At 34.6% G+C, this 22239-nt stretch overlaps 2 protein-coding genes across 7 annotated transcripts in view; one reads left to right on the top strand and one right to left on the bottom strand.

Moving 5' to 3' along the window:
- Spn (Spinophilin) overlaps positions 1-22239 on the bottom strand; it is a 44534-nt gene extending 22295 nt beyond the window's left edge. For 5 of the 6 annotated variants that reach the window (XM_068762070.1, XM_068762072.1, XM_068762073.1 and 2 more), the window contains exons 1-4: positions 21855-22239; positions 17218-17300; positions 5812-7411; positions 1076-1236 (exon numbers count right to left, since the gene is read on the bottom strand). In XM_068762070.1, the coding sequence (XP_068618171.1) occupies positions 1076-1236; positions 5812-7381 (1731 nt within the window). In that variant the 5' untranslated portion in view covers positions 7382-7411; positions 17218-17300; positions 21855-22239. Of the gene's footprint in view, positions 1-1075; positions 1237-4175; positions 5036-5811; positions 7412-17217; positions 17301-21854 lie in introns of those variants that run through there. The other variant, XM_068762075.1, reaches the window with a different exon arrangement.
- On the top strand, positions 7937-14651 carry LOC137919389 (uncharacterized). Its single transcript, XM_068762451.1, has 7 exons — positions 7937-8147; positions 8886-8982; positions 9860-9936; positions 10550-10735; positions 11613-11784; positions 12827-12906; positions 14364-14651. Exons 1-7 carry the CDS (start codon positions 7961-7963, stop codon positions 14549-14551), a joined length of 987 nt encoding a protein of 328 aa, XP_068618552.1. The 5' UTR covers positions 7937-7960; the 3' UTR covers positions 14552-14651.

Here is a 22239-nt window from a genome sequence, read left to right as displayed (position 1 = left end):
GAAAGAGAAAATTAAATGCGCTTTGAGCTATAATCCTATGACTCCCATTTGACGTAAAACTATTGCAATGTTAATGTGCCACATACCGTACAAATTACTAGCGAAAGCAATTTGTATTGTTATAAAATGTACTATTATACAAGAATTTTAAAAGAATTAATGAATTAACTGAGTACTTTGGCACATTTCTCAACGTAATGTGAAAACGTGAAGAAAACAATGAAGATATTTATAACATAATGTAGAATAATATTTCATTGCATAACATATCTCGTCACGAGTATATAAAGTTATGTAAATCCTTTATATTAAACAATAAAAAATACCAAGAGCAATATTTTTCGACTTACAATTGTCGACTTATAGAATATTACTTGAAGAAATGGTAATGTGTGCCCGGACGTTTACCACGTATACTATGTAGTATACCAAAACACATTTGAGCGAAATGACATTTTGCCGGCCACTAGGTCGAATAACTTTTTATCTTATATATAGGTAACATTAATGTAAATATAAAAAAATTAACTATTATTTATAAAATATCGCTTCGGTCTTAAAGGCTAACTTAAGAACTAAGGCTGGGAGCTAATGGGAGTCATCATCATCATCATTTCAGTCCTAGGATGTCCACAGGAGGACCTAGGCCTTCCTCATGGATTTCCAATAATACCGATTGAATGCAGCCCGCGTCCGGCTTCTTTCCAAAACCTTAACAAGGTCGTCTGTCCACTTTATAGACGACCTACGTTGCGCTTGCTGGTTTATTGTCTCCACTCCAGAACCTGAGACTCCCTGTTCCCATCTGTTTCGCAGATTATGTGGCTTTCCCACTGCCAGTTCACCTTGCCAATCCCCTGGGGTATATAGGCGTATGTTGCTTTCGTTTACAGATTTCCGAATTCCATTCGCCATCTTAGAGAAACCCGAGCATGGCCGTCTTCACGGCTCATTAAGCGACTGTGAAGTTGCTAATGAAGCCCGACATGAGAGACCATATTCTATGCAGTAAATCATCAATATAATACATAAAGGGATTGTTTATAAATGTATATATGTTAAATTGCGTGAGTACCTGCTGTAGTACAGACAGCGTGTCGGGGTCTGAGCGCGCCCTCTCGCTGGGTCTCAGCGCGGCGACGTCCGGCGACGGCTCGTTGAAGCCGCCCTCGTCGGATACGCTCGATGCGCGTCGGGCACTCTCCTCCGTCTCCGACGACTTGCGACCTCCGCCCGCTGGGATATGTTTATCTCTTAATTATTAACATTAAATATTTCAATACAGATAACGTTCCGTCTGTTGCATTGCACATGAACTTGCCCCGTAGTCTTTTTACACAGAACAGACTTAACCGCGTTTTAAGCAGGCATAAGTTAATTACACTTGAAATGTAAAAAATACATTCTTTACTCTGATTATAACCAATCCATGGAGTAATTATTATTAAATTTGGCAAATTTTATTCTTTCGACGATCATAGTCATAATAGCAATACGCCTCTTACTCACTTTTCTTTTTATTTTGCACACGTGTAATAAAATGAACACATTTATAAAAATATGTATTTTGTAGTTTCACAAAGAAATATCCTAATACAACAATAATAAAAAATATAACCTGGCAATATATTCTACTTTAGATTGTACGTTGTTTTTTTATTTTTTATTAGTTCAAAAGGGTTTGAACCGAATAAGAACAAATTTCCCCTCCTCAGGTCTCAACAGAAGTAATATAGCCTATTCATCTGTTTTTAAGTATTTCTTGTTTAGACATACTCTTCACATAAATGGCCTTTATAATCATAAACAATTATTTAATTGGATTACATTAAACTAACTAACAATTCATTTTACAGTTATAAACAAAAAAAGTATTAACAAAGGAAATACACATTTATTCTCACACTAATATACAAGGAATCACTTTATTATTTAATTTTCTCACATATTTTAGCACAGTTATTTTTGGACAAGATTAAACATAAATAGTCTTCAAAATTATTTGTCAGTTTTAGCTATTTTTTCGTAATATTTAATAATAATTATTATTTTAATATTTTTAACTAGTTTAAAAATATTAAAATAAGTTAATATCTTTAAATTTATTAATCTAAAATAAAATCTATTCTTATTGGTATTAAAGAAACTATTTTGTATACGTTGAGGACAACGTACACTGAGACCGCCGCAGAACTTAAAATATAAAAATATTTTGTTTCTAATGTTCGAAATACCTTTTCCAAAAAACTAACCTTATTTTCTACAATTATAAAAATACGTGACGTAGAATTTTTTTATTAATTTTCAAGGGTTATCCGCTATCTGCTTTATCATTTGATTTCGCCGTTAAGTTCATTCATATACAAACCGTATTTATAAAAATAGTAATATTAAAATTGAATCCAGCTAGAAACCATAGAGTTTAATTTTTTTTATCTTATTAGATTTATTTTTAACCTAGAGCACTTCAACTTTATTAAATTAGAAAAACATAGCTCGAGAATTTTTTACAAAAACTCACACGAGGTTATTTTCTGGTGTTCCGTTTTGAATGACAATGCTAAGGGGTTAAGTAATCAGTACATAGTATAAAAATGAAACAATGAATTGTTTACAGAGCCACTGGTGCGTAGCAGCCGCATGAGACAGAGGACGTCTCTTCCAATTTATTAATTAACACTCATCAACATTCATCTCACTTTGGTTTGCTTTTAAAAAAAAACTTACTGTATTGCAGTATTGTTATTCCTCGAACTATATCAACGTGCATAATCTTGCTCATATTTTGATTAAATTACGTCATTGATACATATCCAATAACAATAAAACTAATATATTCTTTTAATAAATTTTAATTCATCGTTCTTGTGACTTAGATAAAAAAAATGTCTTTATCATTATCTATCCTGTTTCCATTCCCAGAGCTGGCATTATAATGTATACATCAAACGTTATTAAATTACATTTTAAAAGATTCCGATCAGCATTGCGAGCTGGTGGTAGCTTATTATTTACAATGTAAAAATGATTGACGATTCAAAAACCGTGTCAATGCGTACTTTAATAAAGAAGTTTTATTATAGTAATCAACTGTGGTCCACTAACAGTCTTTCCAAATATGGTCGCGATCATTTGCCACAAATCTTTACACAGCAACCTTGATGTGTTTCGTGGATCTCCCCACGCACGAAATTTCTTGCCACAAACGACATAATTATTAACTTTTTAATAAAACAGTTACATTTGGTTCTAATTTTTGAAGAATTCACTAGCGTTTAAAAGCAAGTGGGTAGGTTTTAGTTTCTATTAAGTTATATCCTCTCTCATTCACTACTCTCTCGTCCTTTATTACATTTAGGAGGAGTGGCCTTGAATATAATCAGTTTAATGATCTAAAATAATAATGATACCACGTATCATCCTTATTTCTATACTTTATATATTTGTATAAAGCCAACATCAAACTATAGTTTAAAATTAAGCCTTAAATATAAAGTTCATATTTAATTTGAATTTTTGATTATTTTTTCAAGGACATTACACAATGTCCTAAGATCTTCTCATTGCAGTTTGTCACAGTTTATGTATAGTTAGTTACAGTTTGTCATAAGTATAATAAATAACCAAAATTGTTAATAAAGATAAAAATTATATTTATTGTAACAACGTTTTATTTACATAATATACATATTTTACAACTTATATAAGTTATAATTTGTTTCCAGATTTAATGGACAATACGGATTATATTGTGATTTTAAGTAAGCAAATAGATCGCTACAAGATCGAATCTGAAATGAGGAGATTGAGATGAGATTAAACAGCCAAAGTCAATGACGTAGCTCGAAGCTAGTCTGAAGTGGCAGTGGAGGAAACACACCGCTTGTGCAACCGTAGACTGTTGAGGCAGAGTGGCGACCACTAACCAGCAAACGCTGCGTTATTAAGCCACCCATTAGGTAGACCGACGACATAGTCAAAGTCGCGAGTAATGGATTCGGGCAGCACAAAATTAGTCACTGTTGCGATCTTTATGGAAGGCCTATGCCAGTGCACGTCTATAGGCTGACATGAATGAATGAATGGTGTAAGCAAAAGCGGCACCTGTCCAAGAGAAGCGGTCAGGCTTAATGTATTGCGCGGAAACGATTGTGTACAAACAAAGCATAACTAACCGATGCAACAGCCGCAGAGGCGCATTGTGTGCGGGCGCAGTCCGGCGCGCGCCACATCACCTTCGCATGTCCACGCGCCCGCCTCTTTCACACTCACGCGTAACTTTAACTCGATTTGGCCTATCTCTTTCACCTTATCGCAATCCCAATGAAACGACACACTCATATGCTCTTATTCGCGCTGACGCCGGAAATCTTTCCAGATGCTAAATCTCCAAATAAAACTACCGCAGTTCGACATTAAATCTCTTACACTTATTTGCCTTTCATAAGTGGTGTGTTTTTGCGCACAATAACTTCCTATTCCGGTTAAAAAATAATCTACGACGGCACCGTCGTAGATATCCTGCTTGAAAACCTTAATCGACGCGCGAAATCACTTCCAAATATTCAAACCAATTTATGTACGTACAGTTCCTGTCTTTGCGTCGATATTACGATAAAATGACAGTAAAATGGTTGATATATCCACGCTAAATGAGTGCAAACTCGAGAGGCCGGTGTCAATTAATACTGAATGAACTCATTGAACTATGTATTAAAAGACTAGTGATAAACAAATGCCAATTTGATATTCATACACAACGGCGAAGATTATATTAAGAGTGCCCGATCGAAAAACATTCGCGCGTCGCGTTTATTAAGATTTAGTCCATATTCACAACATCACGCAGTATACATACATCGGTAGAATAAGAAAAGCTATCGTAGCTAAGTCTTCAAACATTAACAGGATACAAATTCACATGATCTTGTACACAATTTGACTGATAAAACGGAGGCGGCGCGATTTAAGTAGACAATTGTAAATGTAAAGGCAACGTCCCAGTTATTATTGTGTGTTGGAAGGGGCGCGCTGGACGAAGTCGCACAGGGCACTGCGTCTCGGCAGCGGAGGCGGCGGCGGCGGCGCCGGAGCATCTAAATCGGGACCGACTCGCAACTCTCGCAGCGACTCAAATACCTTGACTTCCTCAATATTACATTGAACCCGCTGAACACGAGACCGCCAAAAGTACGTCAATCGACGCCCACTAATCCACCGTTTAGGTTAAATTACTGTTCACTATGGCGGTACAATATGAATCTAGTTTTAAATACAGAAATTTCATTGCCATTTATTGAAGCTAATATTTAACATTTTATAAAATCGACCAAAACAATTAATATTGTGTGCCAAAACAATTATTGAATTTTCTAATTTTATTAAAAACGCATAATCATCACGAATCTTATATAATAAAATTACCCCGACATACAGATTTTTTGGGCAAACGTTTTGTTGACGTAATTTACTACAGTTCTACGGAGTTTAGCGTAGTAATGTGCTGAAGGCTTAGCCCAGCTTTCCTAAGTAGATACAAATAGAAAACAGTTGAAGAATTACAAGACATTACAAGACAATTATTCAACAGACCGAAAAATTATAAAAAAGCAAGCCGACATTATTTTTATTCAGGCACAGGGTATACAAAATATGATTATTTTTTAAGATTTGCATAAAAACAATATTTCTTATAAGTATTTTAAGTTTTATGGTCAATAAACTAAATGATATAATTAAACATTAGTAAATTGCCAGCTGAAATTATTTAAATTTTAATTAGTGTCAGTATTTATAAAAAAAAATACTTACAGTGCGAAGGCGAAGCAAGTGGCGGCGGAGTCGTGATCGCGCACAGCACCGGAGAAGCCGCCGGAGAAGTCAACGGCGACCTGGACATTTCGTCTTCTAGTGGAGCATTCGTGGGAGATTCCGGCGTAGATGAACGTCGTTTAATTTTCACCTTATCGTCCCATTCATCTCTAAATGACAAAAGCTCATAATTTTCTTCATCTAAAATTCGATTTATTGATGGCGATTTATGACCACTATCGCAAACATCTAACTGTAAAGGAGAGGTGCCGGAAGAGTCATCGTCATGCGTGGTGCAAGCTATTGAAGATCTGGATGAAGACCTCTGGTTTCTCAGAGGTGTAGGTTCAGCTGACAAATCTTCTCCAATGATATCTGGCATAGATGTTCGACTACTTTCTTGGGTGTAGGTCACAGAAGGTACATTTTCACGTGGCGGAACTTTCTCTTGGGGTCCCGGAGGTGGTGGTGACTTTGGCAATCGTATGGGCGGCGAAGGTGGGGGAGGCTTTTTAGGCAACGGGTCTGGTATCGACGGTGAAGAGACAGGAGATGATCGATTAGGAGATATTCTTTCAACAGGCTTTGGTGCATAATTTTGATATTGCAGATAGTTACTAAAACTAGTCGTGTCGACTTCCGTTGTGTCACTGTCGACGTCACTCAAAACAGAAGTACGATTATCGGTGTGTATTCTGTCGTTAATGGCAAAATTTTGCATACTATCTTTATGTTGAGAACTTAAGCATTCTACTTTGACAGACGGTGAATTTAAAACGTCAGTTCTAGCGGTGGGTGACATAATATTACTTGATCTAGGTGACGGCAATATAGAAGCGATAGTTTTTACAGGACTAGGTGACTTCGTAATATGTGTTCCACGCGTAACTAATGACGAAGGGAGAGTTGTAGGGCGATCCGCTTGGGAATCTCCGGCACAGGGTGAGAGAGGGGGTGAATAAACTCGAGAGGGAACCACAAATCTTTCTGCAGTTTCGGGTGACTTTCTATCTTGATAGCCGGGAAGAAGTTTTTGATCGGCCTTCTGATCATGTTCCTGTTTAGTTGGCCGCTGTTTATTAAAGTGAGCTGTCCAATTTCTTTGTTTTTCTATGAGCTCTTTATTAAAACGCCTGTCGGGTTTTTCTGGTTTAGGCAAAACGCTCGGTTTCACAGGTTTCGGCGGCGGCTGTGCAGCGCCATTTGCAAGCCGGTCTCCGTTAAGCGCCGGCGCTAATGCAGCTGTGGGCGTTACATTGACTCTTGGCGGACTCACGGAGCCCGCAGAACTGGAGCGCGAACGCGCCGGCACGGTAGGTGGCCCGCCACGCGTGCCCGCGAAGCTAGCGGCCGCCGAAGGCGACTTTTCGATTCTAAACCCACGATTTTCTTCACCTAATTTCTCAAACAATGCACGAGCGTTGTTGAACCTCGCCAAATGGCTCTCAGTCCGCACAACGGTCACATCGGCGCCACGCATATCTTCGTCATCTCTCGACGGCATTCCTTGGAATATATTTGCAATTTTAGAAACTTTGGAGCCTTGTACTCTCTTCTTACACTCCTCCATACTGGCCCGTTACGGCCGTTTTAATCCAACCTGGAAAGTGAATAATTTCCAAACTTTAAAATATTTTACGGAGTACATCACAATGAGAAAAAACTAAGAAAACTGTACGAGGTTTGAGTGAAAAAAATGATAATACTGATAAGCGTTAGAAAAGCAAGCGCCGCGCGCTCGGAGCTGGAACTACTGCTCGGCACACGAAGGTGTCCGACCGGGCCCGATAGTTCATCGTGTAATTTAACTCGAGATAGCGATAGCGCTGATAACGCCTTACTCATGCTCGGCACACAAACGGCTTGACGCTGCTTACCTTAAAACTAAATCAAAATACCATATTGACCAATTATAAAGCTAATCAAACTGACGAAAATTATAATTTAAACAAAAGGAAGTTATGAGAACCAAAAACGCTTTATAGAATGCTTTATCAAAACAATGAACGTGGACCTTAATAAACGCAAATACATATCAAAGGTAAAAGTTGATAAGATTGTAATTAGAGTGAAAGATAAAACATTCAATCAGCAATAATATTTCAATCAGTCGTTACAAGTTATTGTTCGTAATAGATTGTGCACCATAATGCACTGTGTCATTTTTTTACTGCTAATTTTAAGCGCTGTGTTGTCAACAAAGGGCCAGCAATGTAGTGTCGCGCAAGTTTGTGTGACCGATTTGAGTGTAAACGAATGTTTCGGCGATCAGGTTCTCAAGCCCAACAGCCATATATTCGGCTGTTGCCCTAGCTGCCAACCGCCGGAGGAGCCCGGTACTGACTAAATTGAAGCGACCAACAATAGGTCTTCTCTATGCGGGGTCGCCACTTTTCGTCTAAAAATAAACAGACTTATTTAGAATTTTTACGCCTATCTTGATACAAATCTCGTACAAATATCACGTTGTCACAATATTATATACATTGGATTTAATTAGATTTAATTTACTTTTAATATTTTCAATATTAATCCTTATTGGTTGTTTTTAAATAAGTGAAGTTAAGCATAATTATATTGTGACGCTATTTTATATTTCTTAGTCATATTGCTATGACATTTTATTAAATTTTCTTTATTGTGAAATAACTATTACAAAATGACACAAAATGTAATCTTATTGTAAACATAAATCTTTAAAATTTACGAATCTCAATACTGATTGAAATGTGGTAAAACATCGAATGAAAATTGCTCATCTTTAGAAATGTCGGGATTAAAGAACACAAGTTTTGTAGCGAAATTTAATTTTTTCAAACATTGGTAGTATTATGTCGGAAGGTGACGCATAATTTTCGTGGACGGGCGTGTGATGTGGTGATACTCGCAAGTTTCGTTGTGGTCGACTTATTATTTTTTTATAGTTATCGGAATAAAATAATGTTCTATAATATAATTATTTACTGTAAGTTTTATATAAGTAATCGATCAAAATAGTATAGTATTTATGTAATATTTTTGCATATCGAATACAATACGAGTTATTGTTATACACTAATTATTTCACACACCAGGATTTGAAGAGGATGAGTTGTGCAAGCCGCCAGCAAACTGCTTACCGGACGGACGGTACGCGGCGGTGCAATGCAAAGGCGATTTATTTACCGGAAGGTGAGAGTTAACTAGGCTTATAAACTGCTTCTGATGAAATATAATTTCAGTTGGTATAATTTTATGAATATATCAGGCCATTAATGACTAAATCCTACTCGAATAGAGAAAGTTTGTAACAATTGTAACAACATTGTAACATTTCAAAGTGGCATCACAGTAAACAAAATAAAAAGCAACATCGAGAACATAAAAATGAAACAAACCGGGATGTAATCCTACGAACATTACATTTATTTCACGAATCATATTGGCATAAATGTAAGAAGTGACTTATAAATTTTTCTTGCAATTTTAAATTTTCTGATACTCTTTTTGCAATTTCACTTTGGTTATTCTGTATTTTTAAAAACATTAACCTCCTTTAACAATATTTTGATGGCCGTAAACGCTCGACTCCTGCAAAAGTGCCAATTTGTCACGGTCATTTCAACCGCAGGGAGTCTAATGCTGTACATAGATTACTTCATTGATGTCTTATAGAAAGCGACCTGCCTCCAGCATCTTCCGACGACTTACCAGTCATCAACTTGCCAAATGGGCTATGTCGCTTGCTTTTGTTCTTCTTGTAACTGTCTCATTACTGATTTAATGTCTTAGGGTAATTAAGAGCATAGTCCATGGCTCGTTGAGCGAATGTGTCCTTGCCAATGACCCGAGAGTGGGAGACCACGTTTCGATGTTGTAAGTCATCACTAAGATGCTAATTAAAGGAGTAAATACAATCACTGTTGTAAATACATGAAATTAAAAGTAATGAAGTCATAAGCAAGTTTTATTGATGATATCATACAGAAACTAAACGCATAGTGTACCGTTTCGAAACGCACTGCATCGCTTACAATTTGTTTATACTACATATTTACGCTATACACAGATGTTTCTGCTCGGACAAAAATGGGAACAGAATATTTGGACAAATGTGGAGGAGCGAGGCGCGTGAAATGACTTGTGGTGCGTTATGTACATGTATAATATATTAATCATTTTTAATATACATCTATTACTATTTATATTAATGTTTACCATAAACAAAGATTTTAAAAATATAAATACTTACGATATTTAATATTCTTTAATTGCTATAATTATAAAGAGAATGATTAAAATGTTTTTGAAATAAATTTGTAGAAGCCAATAATATTTAAATGATACTAATAACATAATTGTAATGGATTTATACGGTGGCTTCGACCAAATGTAATATTCCACAGTTCACATGCAAGTAATGAAAAGCAAACTCATAGCGACATCATAATTCTCTGAACAGCATGTAACTGGACTATGAAATAAAAACTTCACAAAGAATTACATTACGGACGTCAGAATATGAGACGTATCTTAAAATAACACGTATCAATTCCCTGTCCTTCATTGTAAGCAAAGCTTAAGCAAAGTATTAAAACGTATTGTTATGTAAAATGTTAGTGCACTTTAGTTTGAGATCGGCTCTTCTCAGCAGATCAGCATTCCGAGCCCGTGGTAGCTTACTACTTATAATGTTAAATAATTGACGATTCAAAAGTGCCTGTAAATGCTTACTTAACAAATAAAACAAAATATTTAGCGTGCAGCCGACGGAGAAAAGAATTAGAAGACTCGGGGAGGACCGTAGTTAGCCTGCATTGCACCCCGTCCGGTGACTATGAGCCCTTACAGTGCGACGAAGGAATGTGCTGGTGCGCGCAGCCCAAGACCGGTCAACCCACCGTTCACCCAGTGCCGCAAGAGGATATGAAGAAATTGCCCTGCTGTGTGTATTAATAGCATAGTGCTTATTGTTTTTTTATATCCCCTTTTATATATATATATATATATATATATATATATATATATATATATATATATATATATTAATATATAAATTAATATATTAATATGCGAACAGCCATGAACGATTTGCTATTAAATAATACTAATATTCTAAAATTCCATTGAATTTCCAAATGCAGTGAACTCCATCAAATACAAAACTGTACTGTTCGATCGAATATTTTTATCGTAAAATTTAATGCGTAATTAATTTTAAACACCGTATCGGCAAATATTTTATGTTGATACTAACATATCCAACATCGAACCGATATCAGGCTTTTGCTAGACATTATTAAGTCTATAGAATATCATAAAGTTTTGATCCGACTGAGCTCCAGGTCAGAAGGTTGAGTGTTCAAATCACATTGAGGTCACCAATTCGGGATATTGTGAACCCTAAATAGATAATTAAATTCCTTATTTTGTTGAGCTCCGTGGTTCCTTCGTACCTTCTCATGCGCAACAAAATAAAGAGTTTTATTATTCTCTACCTGGGGACCACAATAAACCCATAAATACAATAGTCAAATGATGCATTCGAACAGACGACTAGGAATTTTACAATAACTTAACTCACTGCTATTATATTTAACATTTATGTTACTAAAGGAAGTTCCACAACATTCAATCAAAAATTACTTATATTTAAGTCACTCTCAGTTCCATTTATAAAAAGCCCTTTTTCATAAACGCTAATAAATATTATTTAAATAGTGAAATTAAAAAAAAATAACACAAATTGCAAAGAGAATTAACCATTAAAAAAAATTACGTATAATAATAATATAAAATGTAGCTATTTAAACATATTACAGATAGCGCTGGAGTTATAGGCGAACAGTACTTCAGAAAGTGCGAGAGCGTCATCCAAGCGTTAAACGCTATATATAAGGAGCAATCGGAACACGGTACCAACTTCTTGGGTAATCCTATAATATTCTGCGACTATGATGGCAGCTATGGACCCTATCAAATAAGAAACGGCGTGTGAGTATAACTTGCAGTTCATAGTTAAAATGTTAACTGATGCTCATCTTATGAACGAAACCTATTCTGACATACACAATTTCTATATATCTACTATCTATCTACATCCCCATACATTCCCAATTAGACCTGCTGGAAACGGCCTCAATCCAGTATTTTGTGGGTGGACGTCCTGCGCTGTGCTTGCCGGTCTGTGATCTTTACTTCAGAAACTTACGGCTCATGGTTGCATCTGTTCTGCACACGGCCACAACAACTTGCCAACCCACTGGGCTTTTTCGGCTAGTTTCATTTTTTTCAGATTTCCTTATTCATTCATTACGATGCTATTTAAACGATCGATAATAAAAGTCTTACATTTTGTCGCAATAACAACTAAAAGAGCATGAATTCTTCAAACATTCTTAAAGATATAAACTGGACCACGTCCTAACAGAACATTTTGAGCTATTTTAACCATACCAATTTGTAATTAATTTTAATTAGTAGAACACAAACCTTGTATTAACTTTTAATTTATAAAATTACAAGTTAGACTTATTTCAAATTTAATATTCTTTTACGAATCAACGAATCATTCCTTCACCTGTTTTTTTTTCATAAAGTCAAAAATATTAACCACGATCCGTACAATATTCAACATTCAAAATTATTGAACCTTTTTTGAAAACTTTTGCAACCAAATTAAAGAAATAGTTACAATTAGTAGAAATTTAAAGATGCGTTTACATGAGTATGTTTCTAAAAAAGTACAATTAACAATTGATGCATTTTGTAATTACCGTCGTATCTTCTCTGTTGACGTAATACGCCGTCCCAGTCACTTTTTTGCTGGTTTTTTGTTGTACTTACAATCGTTGTCGAAATCACCAATCAGTCCTAAAACACGCCATGTCGTAGGATAAACAAAACCAAATCTCGTAGACGAGGAGGCGGCGTCCGCATCGTGAAAACGACAGACGATCCTAACTTCGTTATCACTACCAATGCGTGGTTAGTTGTGTATTTTTTAAATACAGTAAAACATTTATTCTATTTCTAGTGCATATTGTACTGATCGTCATGGTGAGATACTTGGCTCTTGGCAGACACAATCCAGCGAGATGGCCGGCATGAACTGCAGTGAGTATTAACGTTAAGTATTAATGAGACAGTTATTAACTATGACATACACCCTTCATAAGATATGACGCATATTAAAAATAAGAATAGTGAAATCTGACATTATTCTTACGCATCGAAATAGTAAATCTAAGCAATATCTATACAGGGTGTAAGACGACCTGTGGATCAAGCGTGGCCCAGAGGCGTAATACCTATCCATTTCGCCTACGCTAGGACAACCTGGCGATATCTAATTTCTTACATAAAATGTCTATTGTTTTCTGATAAGAACCGCAAATACAATATAGCAAGACATGAGTCATTGTTTGCATTCAAGCAAAATTATACCTTTGTTGCTTGGTTATTAAATAAAAATTTTCTTTTAACGAAATTCCTCAATCGAAAATCAATGATTATGTAAACCAAAATTTCATACGTATAAAATTATTAAGCATATATTATACATAAGAATTTCTGTAAAACAGTGTCGATTTCCGATTGCCAAACTTTCTAAAACCACACTTTTCACTCTTAACAGAAATGAGACTTACGTATATTTTACACTCATAAAACAGGATTCTATTTTGTAACGCTAATAGAGATATTTGCAATAAGTCGCGATAAACGGAAGAACATGGGTACCGTTAGCGCATACGCAGCGAGAAGCGGAACCGCGACCGGTCGACGGCCGTGACCTCATTACCGACATATAGGTACCTGATTCCATTCATTCCACCGTGCGGCGGTGATGGAATGTCGAAAAAAATGTCACAAATTCAAACTTTTACTGAATTCTTGTGCGCATGTTTCCAGACCGCGATTTAAAACGGATGTAATACCAAAACTAATACATTTAGTAGTAATTAACAACAAATTATTATTTAACTCTCACGTAATTTTTAAAGGTCTTAAAGTTTATCAAAACATATTTTTTTATTTATAATATGTAATGAGTCGCTATACAGCTACACGTGAATAATACCTATTATAATTCTACCTCTATTATTTATTTTAATTATATTTAAACAATGGAAGATATTCCAAAAATATGTAATTACACAACATTATATAAATGAACGTTGCTTGTTTTTAATAAAATTTACTCTAATCATGTTTATTAAAGTACTAAAAAAATAAGTTAAACTTAAAAATCTCATTTCGACTGAAATTATTATAATATTCATAACTAAAATTTCACACGAATATGGATAAAAAATTAATAACACAGATCGAAAAGAGAAACCAAAACTGTCATAAGTGAAAGACTAAATTTCATAGAGTTAATTTTCTAATAACTGTAAATAAATGGTATCGGATTACCAATGGCATAAACGAATTATTTACCTGAGGCATTACTTAAAGTTAATTTGAAAAGGCATAATATTATATTATTTGGCTTGCTGATACATACTAGTTTCTTCCTAAACGAGAACTATAAAAAAATATTAATTTTCTTCAACCGTTGCTTTTCACAGACTGTGCCAGAGACACTATGATGTATTTCCCGGAACGAGGCATGTCGGTCACGGAGGTTTGCCTGGCTAATGGCAACTACCGACCTAATCAAAACGTGGGAGATGTGTTCTACTGTGTCGATACCGATGGATACGCCATTGAGCTGCTAACTGAATGGCCCACTGACTTATGTGCAAGCCATGCTTAATATGCCAACACGGTTATATTTTAAACGTGTTGTTATTTTTACAATTTGATAATTTAGGTGTAATTAAGTAATAAAAACAGCGGGGTCAGTTAATGACGAATTAACCTTTCTTTGCTAACCTAACTGCAGGTCGTCTGATTAAGATTGGTGAAGGTGCCTAAAAGAATTTTTGTAACTTAAAGATTTAAACCTATATGTTACTTTATCACCATTATCATCATTTCAGCCGTTAGACTCCCACATTTGGACCAGCCCCCCTCCCTACCCCTAGATGTACAGTAACTAGTTACAAGGACCTTAACCTTTTTACTTAACAAAGCCACTTAATGTTAAACAAGCTCCATAGTGTTTTGGTTATATGTGACGGCAATACTAACATACTTTAAAATGATTTTGTTCATATGAGAACTCACATGCTATAAATTATACGTCATATGGTGTCATTTATTCATGTTATTATCCACTATGGATTAGATACAGTTATCGTTCCTATGTGTTATGAGAAGAAAGGCAGAATGACCCAATTTCATAGAAACTGGAATCAAATTGAAGTTCTTATATGGCATCCTTCAACTTAAAGGTAGGTACCTCCCAAAGGCACTTGTATCTGAAAAGAAGCCACAGCAAACTCTGTCGAATTTCTTTTTGACATCACTTTAATAAATATTCTCAATTGAGTAGTTAAAGGAATTAACTAACATAAATATAAAATCCTGACAAGAAATGTTTAAACTAATTTTGAATAAGGATCTTTATTTAATATTTATTCTATTTAGAAAGTAAATTGATTTAGCTCCATTACAAAATACATGACAAAGTGCTACTTTTCCTCCAGACTACAATTAATGCTTGCCAATTAAGGCTGCGGTTACGCGACAACTGATATTTTGAAACTCCTGCAAAAGCTTGGCATATCATTGAATATTGGTATCGAACTATCAAGCGAGTATTAAACAAGACGAATATAATAAGCGTAAAATTAACAGCCAATTTCGTACGATTAAACTAACTGGTATTAAACCAGTGGCAGTGGAAAACCAACAAAATCTGGTCCATGGCGAAATTAGTTAACTCTTTGAGGTTAAGCGAAACTATTACCAAAATAATGCTAATAAACATCTGATATTCTGTGATTATAGATTAAAATTTTGTTAGTCATAAATAGATGTAATATTGAAAAAGGTAAAGAAATTGTTTATATTTATGCCCAAAGCAATGAAGAGTAAGCCGTAGCTTAAGTAGCAAGCTTTGCCTTAGCATTATTTATTTATTTTTTTATTTATTATACAGTAGTACAAAATATTATCAAATGAAATCCAATTTAATTTGCTATAATTTTAGTTTTGGAGTTAGAGCTGTGTCGCAAATATTTACGTTCACGTCCGTGTTCCAAACATTTCAAAAATATAAAGTAAAAATAAATACTAGAAATTGATTAAAAAAATTAGTGTATATGAGTGCTTTTAATCAAAGCTTAACTTTTTTTTATAAAAGTATGAACGTCTGTCTGTAGTACTGTTATATATCAAAATATATTTCTCAAAAACGTTGTAGAAACTCTTTCTCAAAGAATGTTAAACAACAAACAATTCAGGCACAAGTGGGCCTTCTTTCGTTTCAGCCTATATTTAAACCCCTTGGAAAGCCAGCGCTGAAAGTTACCAGAATAATGCGCGTATTAGTACCCCTTATAATAAAAAGCTGATGTACGATATAATATACAAGCATTTTGCACTCGCTTCTGTCACCGACTGGCTTTGAAGTTTTATAATCTTTACACTAAAACTCTACTTCATTGCATTTCGAGGATCTCGAATATCTTTAGATTAAAAAGCTTCCATAGGTAGATTAAAAAATATTGCCAAAGAACATTTGTATGCTAACGGTTACTACACTATTAATAACTTTATAGAAGATACCACACTGTGAGAATGACGTGCTCGCCTCCAAGCGATTTATTAAATTAAGTAATCCTATATTACTAAAAAAACGGGGTCCCTCCGAGTTTCTTTCGCCTGTTCTTCTCCAAGGCATTTTATTGAAACAGACGGGAGACGCAACTTAAGGTTAACAAGAGATGCAATCCAACGTATGTGGAATAATGAATTTGAATATGTAATGCCAAGGAGAGCATTTCGAATAGCAATTTAAATCTATAACTAGCTATACTTTTGCGACATCAGTCTGATTCTAGAGTTAAACTTTAGTTAAGTAGCAACTTACTAAACTTAATTACGATCAAGATCTAGAGTAATAGAAAAAGCCATACAAGACTGAATTATATCTGTATCTGTAATATACACATATTATTTTTCCCATGTCAATTGTAACAGATCTCATACCCGTACAAATAGTATGTGCTTGGACGGGTATGATATATATTTAATTTATATATGTATATATATATATATATATATATAAATTAAATCACGCGGTTACTTTTTGGTAAGTGTATAAATCACTATAACCCTATCGTAGGTATGTCCACTAGGTGGGCCGACGAGGTAGCAAGGGCCACGGGAAGTCGCTGGATCCATGCAACACAAAGCCGGTCATGTTAGCGATCTCTGGGGGAGGCCTATGTTTTACAGTGGGCATTCACCGGCTGATATGATGATGATGATGATGATAATAAGCAGATATGATGGAAATAATCAGATACATACTGGACAACCGGCAGGCTGCTGGAGGTGCAACGCGTGTCACCAAGCGCCGCGCGCCTGCCCGCTCGCCGCGTGCGCTCGCCCATCTGAAACACGTGTTCATTAGCACCACACATCGTTTGTACACACTTATACTCTACAAAAACCTACATGTCTTAAGTCATCCAAAAAAGTAAGAAATAAATGTACTAAATAGGTATTCATAATCTATGCGGAGACCTGTTACCTACGTATAAAAGGTTAAGTAACCGTAAAGCTAAGCGATAGGGACGGAAAATAGCTTTAGGCTAGATGAGAACACGAAAAGTATACTGTTGACAGCCGCCTGCAAGATTCGCCACAGGTCCTTAGTTTTACGGTTCAAATAGGTTGCTTTCATGATTTCTATACCCACCATGCATGGCTACCCAGAAAAATAATATACATATATTTTTAGTTTTAAAACATATGATTTTTATAACATTAATATTATATTTTTCATTTATATTATAATATGACCGTCTTATAAGAAAAACCGTACTTGTATAAGATACAAATCATTTACAATAGGTGGTAATTTTTTTTACCATGCGGGTATTTTTTTTAATCTGCAATAGAATTCAGTAAAGAATGTTTGGTAAAGAACAAAATGTGTTGCATTGCTTAAGGGAGAATTTCATTTTCTACTCTCTATTATGTACGCTATATAATATAAAGAACTTTTCTAGAAACTGAACTACAATGAACATACAAGTCGTGCATGAAGTTACGGAGTCAATTTGCAAGTTCTACAACCTCACAGGAAACCAAGTTTATCCTTAGAATTTCCATTACTTAGGCAGTTTAATCAGGAAGTAATTGTGTAATAAAAAGATGCAAATTATAAAATGATGAAAGTCTATGATAAAATTTAAGGAGTGATAGCCCAGAGGTAGGGGACTGAGACTTGCGATCCTAGGTCGCGGTTTCGATTCCCGGAATACAATCTGGAATTCATACTGTACATTAATTATATGGACTACCACTGCTCTCAAGTTTTTAGAGTATGGGCAGCAGCGTCCTCTGCTTACCATAACACCACACTAAAGCGGGTACTTTTTCTTTAGCCGAAAGCAAATTTCGCCATCTAACAACTTTGGGCAACGGACGGGAGAACAATTTTTTACGTGCGCTCGGCTAATCGATAAAATTATGATAAATATGATCTATTTTGGCTTATTTGAAATCAAAGTCCATTTTGCATTGGAATGAAAATTCTAATTTTTAAATAACTTTATTAGCAATACTCTGGACGTTGTAAACTGGCGAAGAAAATCAAAATGATGAATTTAGCTTACTAATTTTGATTAAACGTGTTGCAAGGTCAGTCAGAAAATTGACCAATCAATAACGACATTGTTCTTTGTAATCCGGACAAATTGCAGTTTGCCTGATATTCTATCCTAAGTGGTCCATTAAATTAGTCCGTAAAACAAATCCTATAATAACTATAAAACACCTTAATCTTCAAAGCAATGCCATAATTATTTGGAAACCAACGAACCGATCTTTGCTGCACGCATAGACAATAAGAAATGGTTTTTTCGCCAAGAGAGGGATATTCACAGTAAAGTGCTTTGATTAAAGGTTTCAGATGAGACTGGCCACTATTTCTATGCATAATGTTACATCGATGTAGCGTTTTTAGATATTAAGTCCGAACACGGTACCAAGTACTGGATTAAAAGTAAACAAGTTTAATATTAGCACACAGTATCATTGTACACAGTGCCAGATTTATACTTATTTACACAAAACATTGATTTGTGGTAATGTGTAAAAATATATTATTTGTGTATGGATGAAATTTTACTGGAGCTATTCTAATCATCAACAAAATCACTTAAAATATTTTTACATAAATAAGTATGTTGAATAATTATATATTATAATTATATTTATTTACATTTGGACATGCCGATTTTGTGTAAAAGTAACTTTGTGTTTCTCTAAAAATTATATTTTATGTTGTATTTAATTTTTAAATGATGACTATATTAATTAGTTTTTTTTTTGACCTAGCTTATGCTGCTGCCTAAGTGGCATTTGCCGATTCCGCGGGTACGAGATGACAGGGCGCAGAGGACGCTTAACCTAAAACCTCTTTTTAGGTAGCGAAAATCCTGGACTCCTTGGAAAACTATGATTCGGGCCGTTTCATACTAACGTTTTATCGGAATGAGGGGTCGCCGAGGTCTTAGACCGCTTAGACGGTCGCTCCACGGAGTGACTATGAAACAGACTCCTAAAAAGCTGAGTGTGTGGTGGTTTTCATAAAGTATTTTCAATAACACGATTACGATACGATTTTTACATTGAAATAATAAGTTAACCACGCACGTAAAATAGTGTTAGCTTCGACGTTGATTAGCTTTTATATCCTAGCTCAATAACTAATAACTAAATAGGTAATAATGTATGCAGCGCATTTTGCTCGAAAGTCATCGTAAGGGAGCGAAGCATGCAATATAGGGTAGCGGCATAAGGGGTTGCTACTTGCCACTTGGACACGTTACACCCCCTCGAAAGTGCGCGAATGAACGTGTAATGGTTAGGAAAAACGAATCCTTATTAATGATTATCCAAAAAATATAAAAACAGAGAAAGTGATAAAATTAACGATTCAAAATGAAAAAACAAATAATGTTTTTTATTATTATTACATATTTCAACCTTTTATTGTGGCGATGTTTGCGGGAGGCCTATGCCTTGCAGTAAGCGTCTATTGGCTAACATGATGACAAGTTCAATTTTTTTAGTACATTAAAAAGAATAACCACTACAAAGACTGGTGTAAACTTTTTTCCTCACCACCAACAGATTATTACGTCTTTCATAAATACTGTTTACCCATTGGCATCTATAACTTCACTGTTATAAATATGCATTGATCGCACAAAAAGCTTAGTAAGACTTCTGCTATAACAAAGCTTGAGGAATCTCAAAGGAATCTCTGGGTAGCTAAATTATTTACAACAAGAATGTGAGGCCATCAAGCACTTAGCTCAATTTAGCTTTACAAAAGGTCAAAACTAAGCAGCTGCTCCTGGCAGTTGCCCATCCATGTACTGACCGTGGCCTTAGTTGCTTAACTTCAGAGATCTGATGATAACCATCATATTCACAATGGTAAGAACTTTGGCTTCAGAGAGTTGCCACAATGTTTAAGCATGCAAGATCCAGCACAAAACCACATATATACTCATCAACCTGAGGTATAATGTGATTGAGTATGAAAGGTGTGTGGAATTTCTAGTTTGAGCTAATGACAATAATAATTTTTGTTAAAACAATATCCGATTGTCTTGTCTCTGTGGGCTGGTTTCTGCAACCATGTGGCACTGCACTCAGTTTGCATCAGGGTTAGCCTTACTCAAGCCAGCCCAACTCCTCCAGAAATCCAAGCAGATCCCAATATCAGATTATTTATTAATTTTAATTTTCTTATATAATACCAGTTTTACCTCATTGATATGAGTAATTATGTTTGTCAGTTAATGTTTACAGATTCACCAGGTATGCAGTGGTAAGGGGTTGCTGCGGTTTTGAACTAAGCCATTAAAGGTGTCTCTGCTTCCATCACAAAACAAGTCATCTTCAGAGAGCCCTTAGCTGGACTGCCACTCAAGACAATTAATATTTCCAATTTGTGGTAACATAAGAAGCCAATATGGCATAATAAACTGCTTTATCTCATAATAACTATTTTTTGCCATTGAAATTAATGTAAAGTATAATAACAATAATATAGTTAACAGAAATCAGTAAAAACAATAATTGATTTCATAAGGTGTTATAAATATGATTTTAAGTTTATTAAAAATTCATATTTATGGTTCTATAACTTATTATTATTAACACAATTATGAAATGAACTTGTTTTCTCTATAAATTAACCAATTTTAACATGGTGATGCATTAAAATTTAGAACCATTACTTAAAACCATGTACATAATGTAATAATTATGTGTAATATTTATTTACTTAAAAATTTTTGATCACAAAGTAATTTATCCATCAAGACTTTTTATCTTAAAATTATTTAAAATACGTATTACACCTAACTTTAAATAAATTAATTTTCATGCCTATTGCCTATTGAATAACCTATTGATGCAAGTACTTGAATTATGATATTTTAATATTTTAATTTATTTGCTTAAATAGTCAATAATAACTTATAGGGTTAAAGGTTCATGATATTTACTACTTTGAAGAATCATATTAAATAGTAAGGCAAAAGATGTAATCAAATTCATCGTATTTTAAAATTTAAATTACTATTTTGTAATTACAAACTTGAAACACATATTATTACTTTTGGAGAATAATATAAGACAAGATTTGAAAAAAAAAATAATTTCCAATATCTCTTAAAATAAACAGCCTTTTATTCTTGCAAAAGTAAATTTTTTAATAATCAATATAAATAAATAATTGGTAATATGCTTAAACGTAATAACTTAAAATTTTGCCATAAAAGTTTAGGCAGGAATACTTTTAGCTTTTCTAAAAAGGAAAACAACTCATTTTTGTGTTAGAAAATATTCATACGATTGTAAACATTTAGCAGAGAATGAAAATATAAACACTAAAAGCTAGAAAAGAAACCAATACTGACCTTATAAAAGCGTCACGTTTTCTCCAACTCGGTGCGATCCGGTTTGCCACATCAGTGCCAATTCGTACCACATTTTACGAAATTAACGTATCACAATATTGCACTTTACACAATATCCAATAATAATTTAGATTGTTATTTCTAAAAAAATACACTACACGCCCACAGCTCAGTGCGTACACCGACACAAACAGTATTCAGTAGCTTATTTTCTGTAGGCACATGAAACGTCAATAATCCAGGGCAACTTCGTTGGAAATAAAATTTCCATGTAATAACTGTAATTAACAATGCGATACTCAAGAGAAAATAAATAAAAAGGTATTCTGTTTATAACGTCTAATATAAAAAATTTATTACAACCAAAACGTACGAGTGCAATTTT

Source organism: Battus philenor, unplaced genomic scaffold, assembly GCF_028537555.1.
Source record: "Battus philenor isolate CCGP_79_NKW_IND1 unplaced genomic scaffold, ilBatPhil1.0.hap1 SCAF_16, whole genome shotgun sequence".
Lineage (NCBI taxonomy): Eukaryota > Metazoa > Arthropoda > Insecta > Lepidoptera > Papilionidae > Battus > Battus philenor.
The sequence above is the reverse complement of the archived record's forward strand: the minus strand, read 5'-3'. Positions and strand labels throughout refer to the sequence as shown.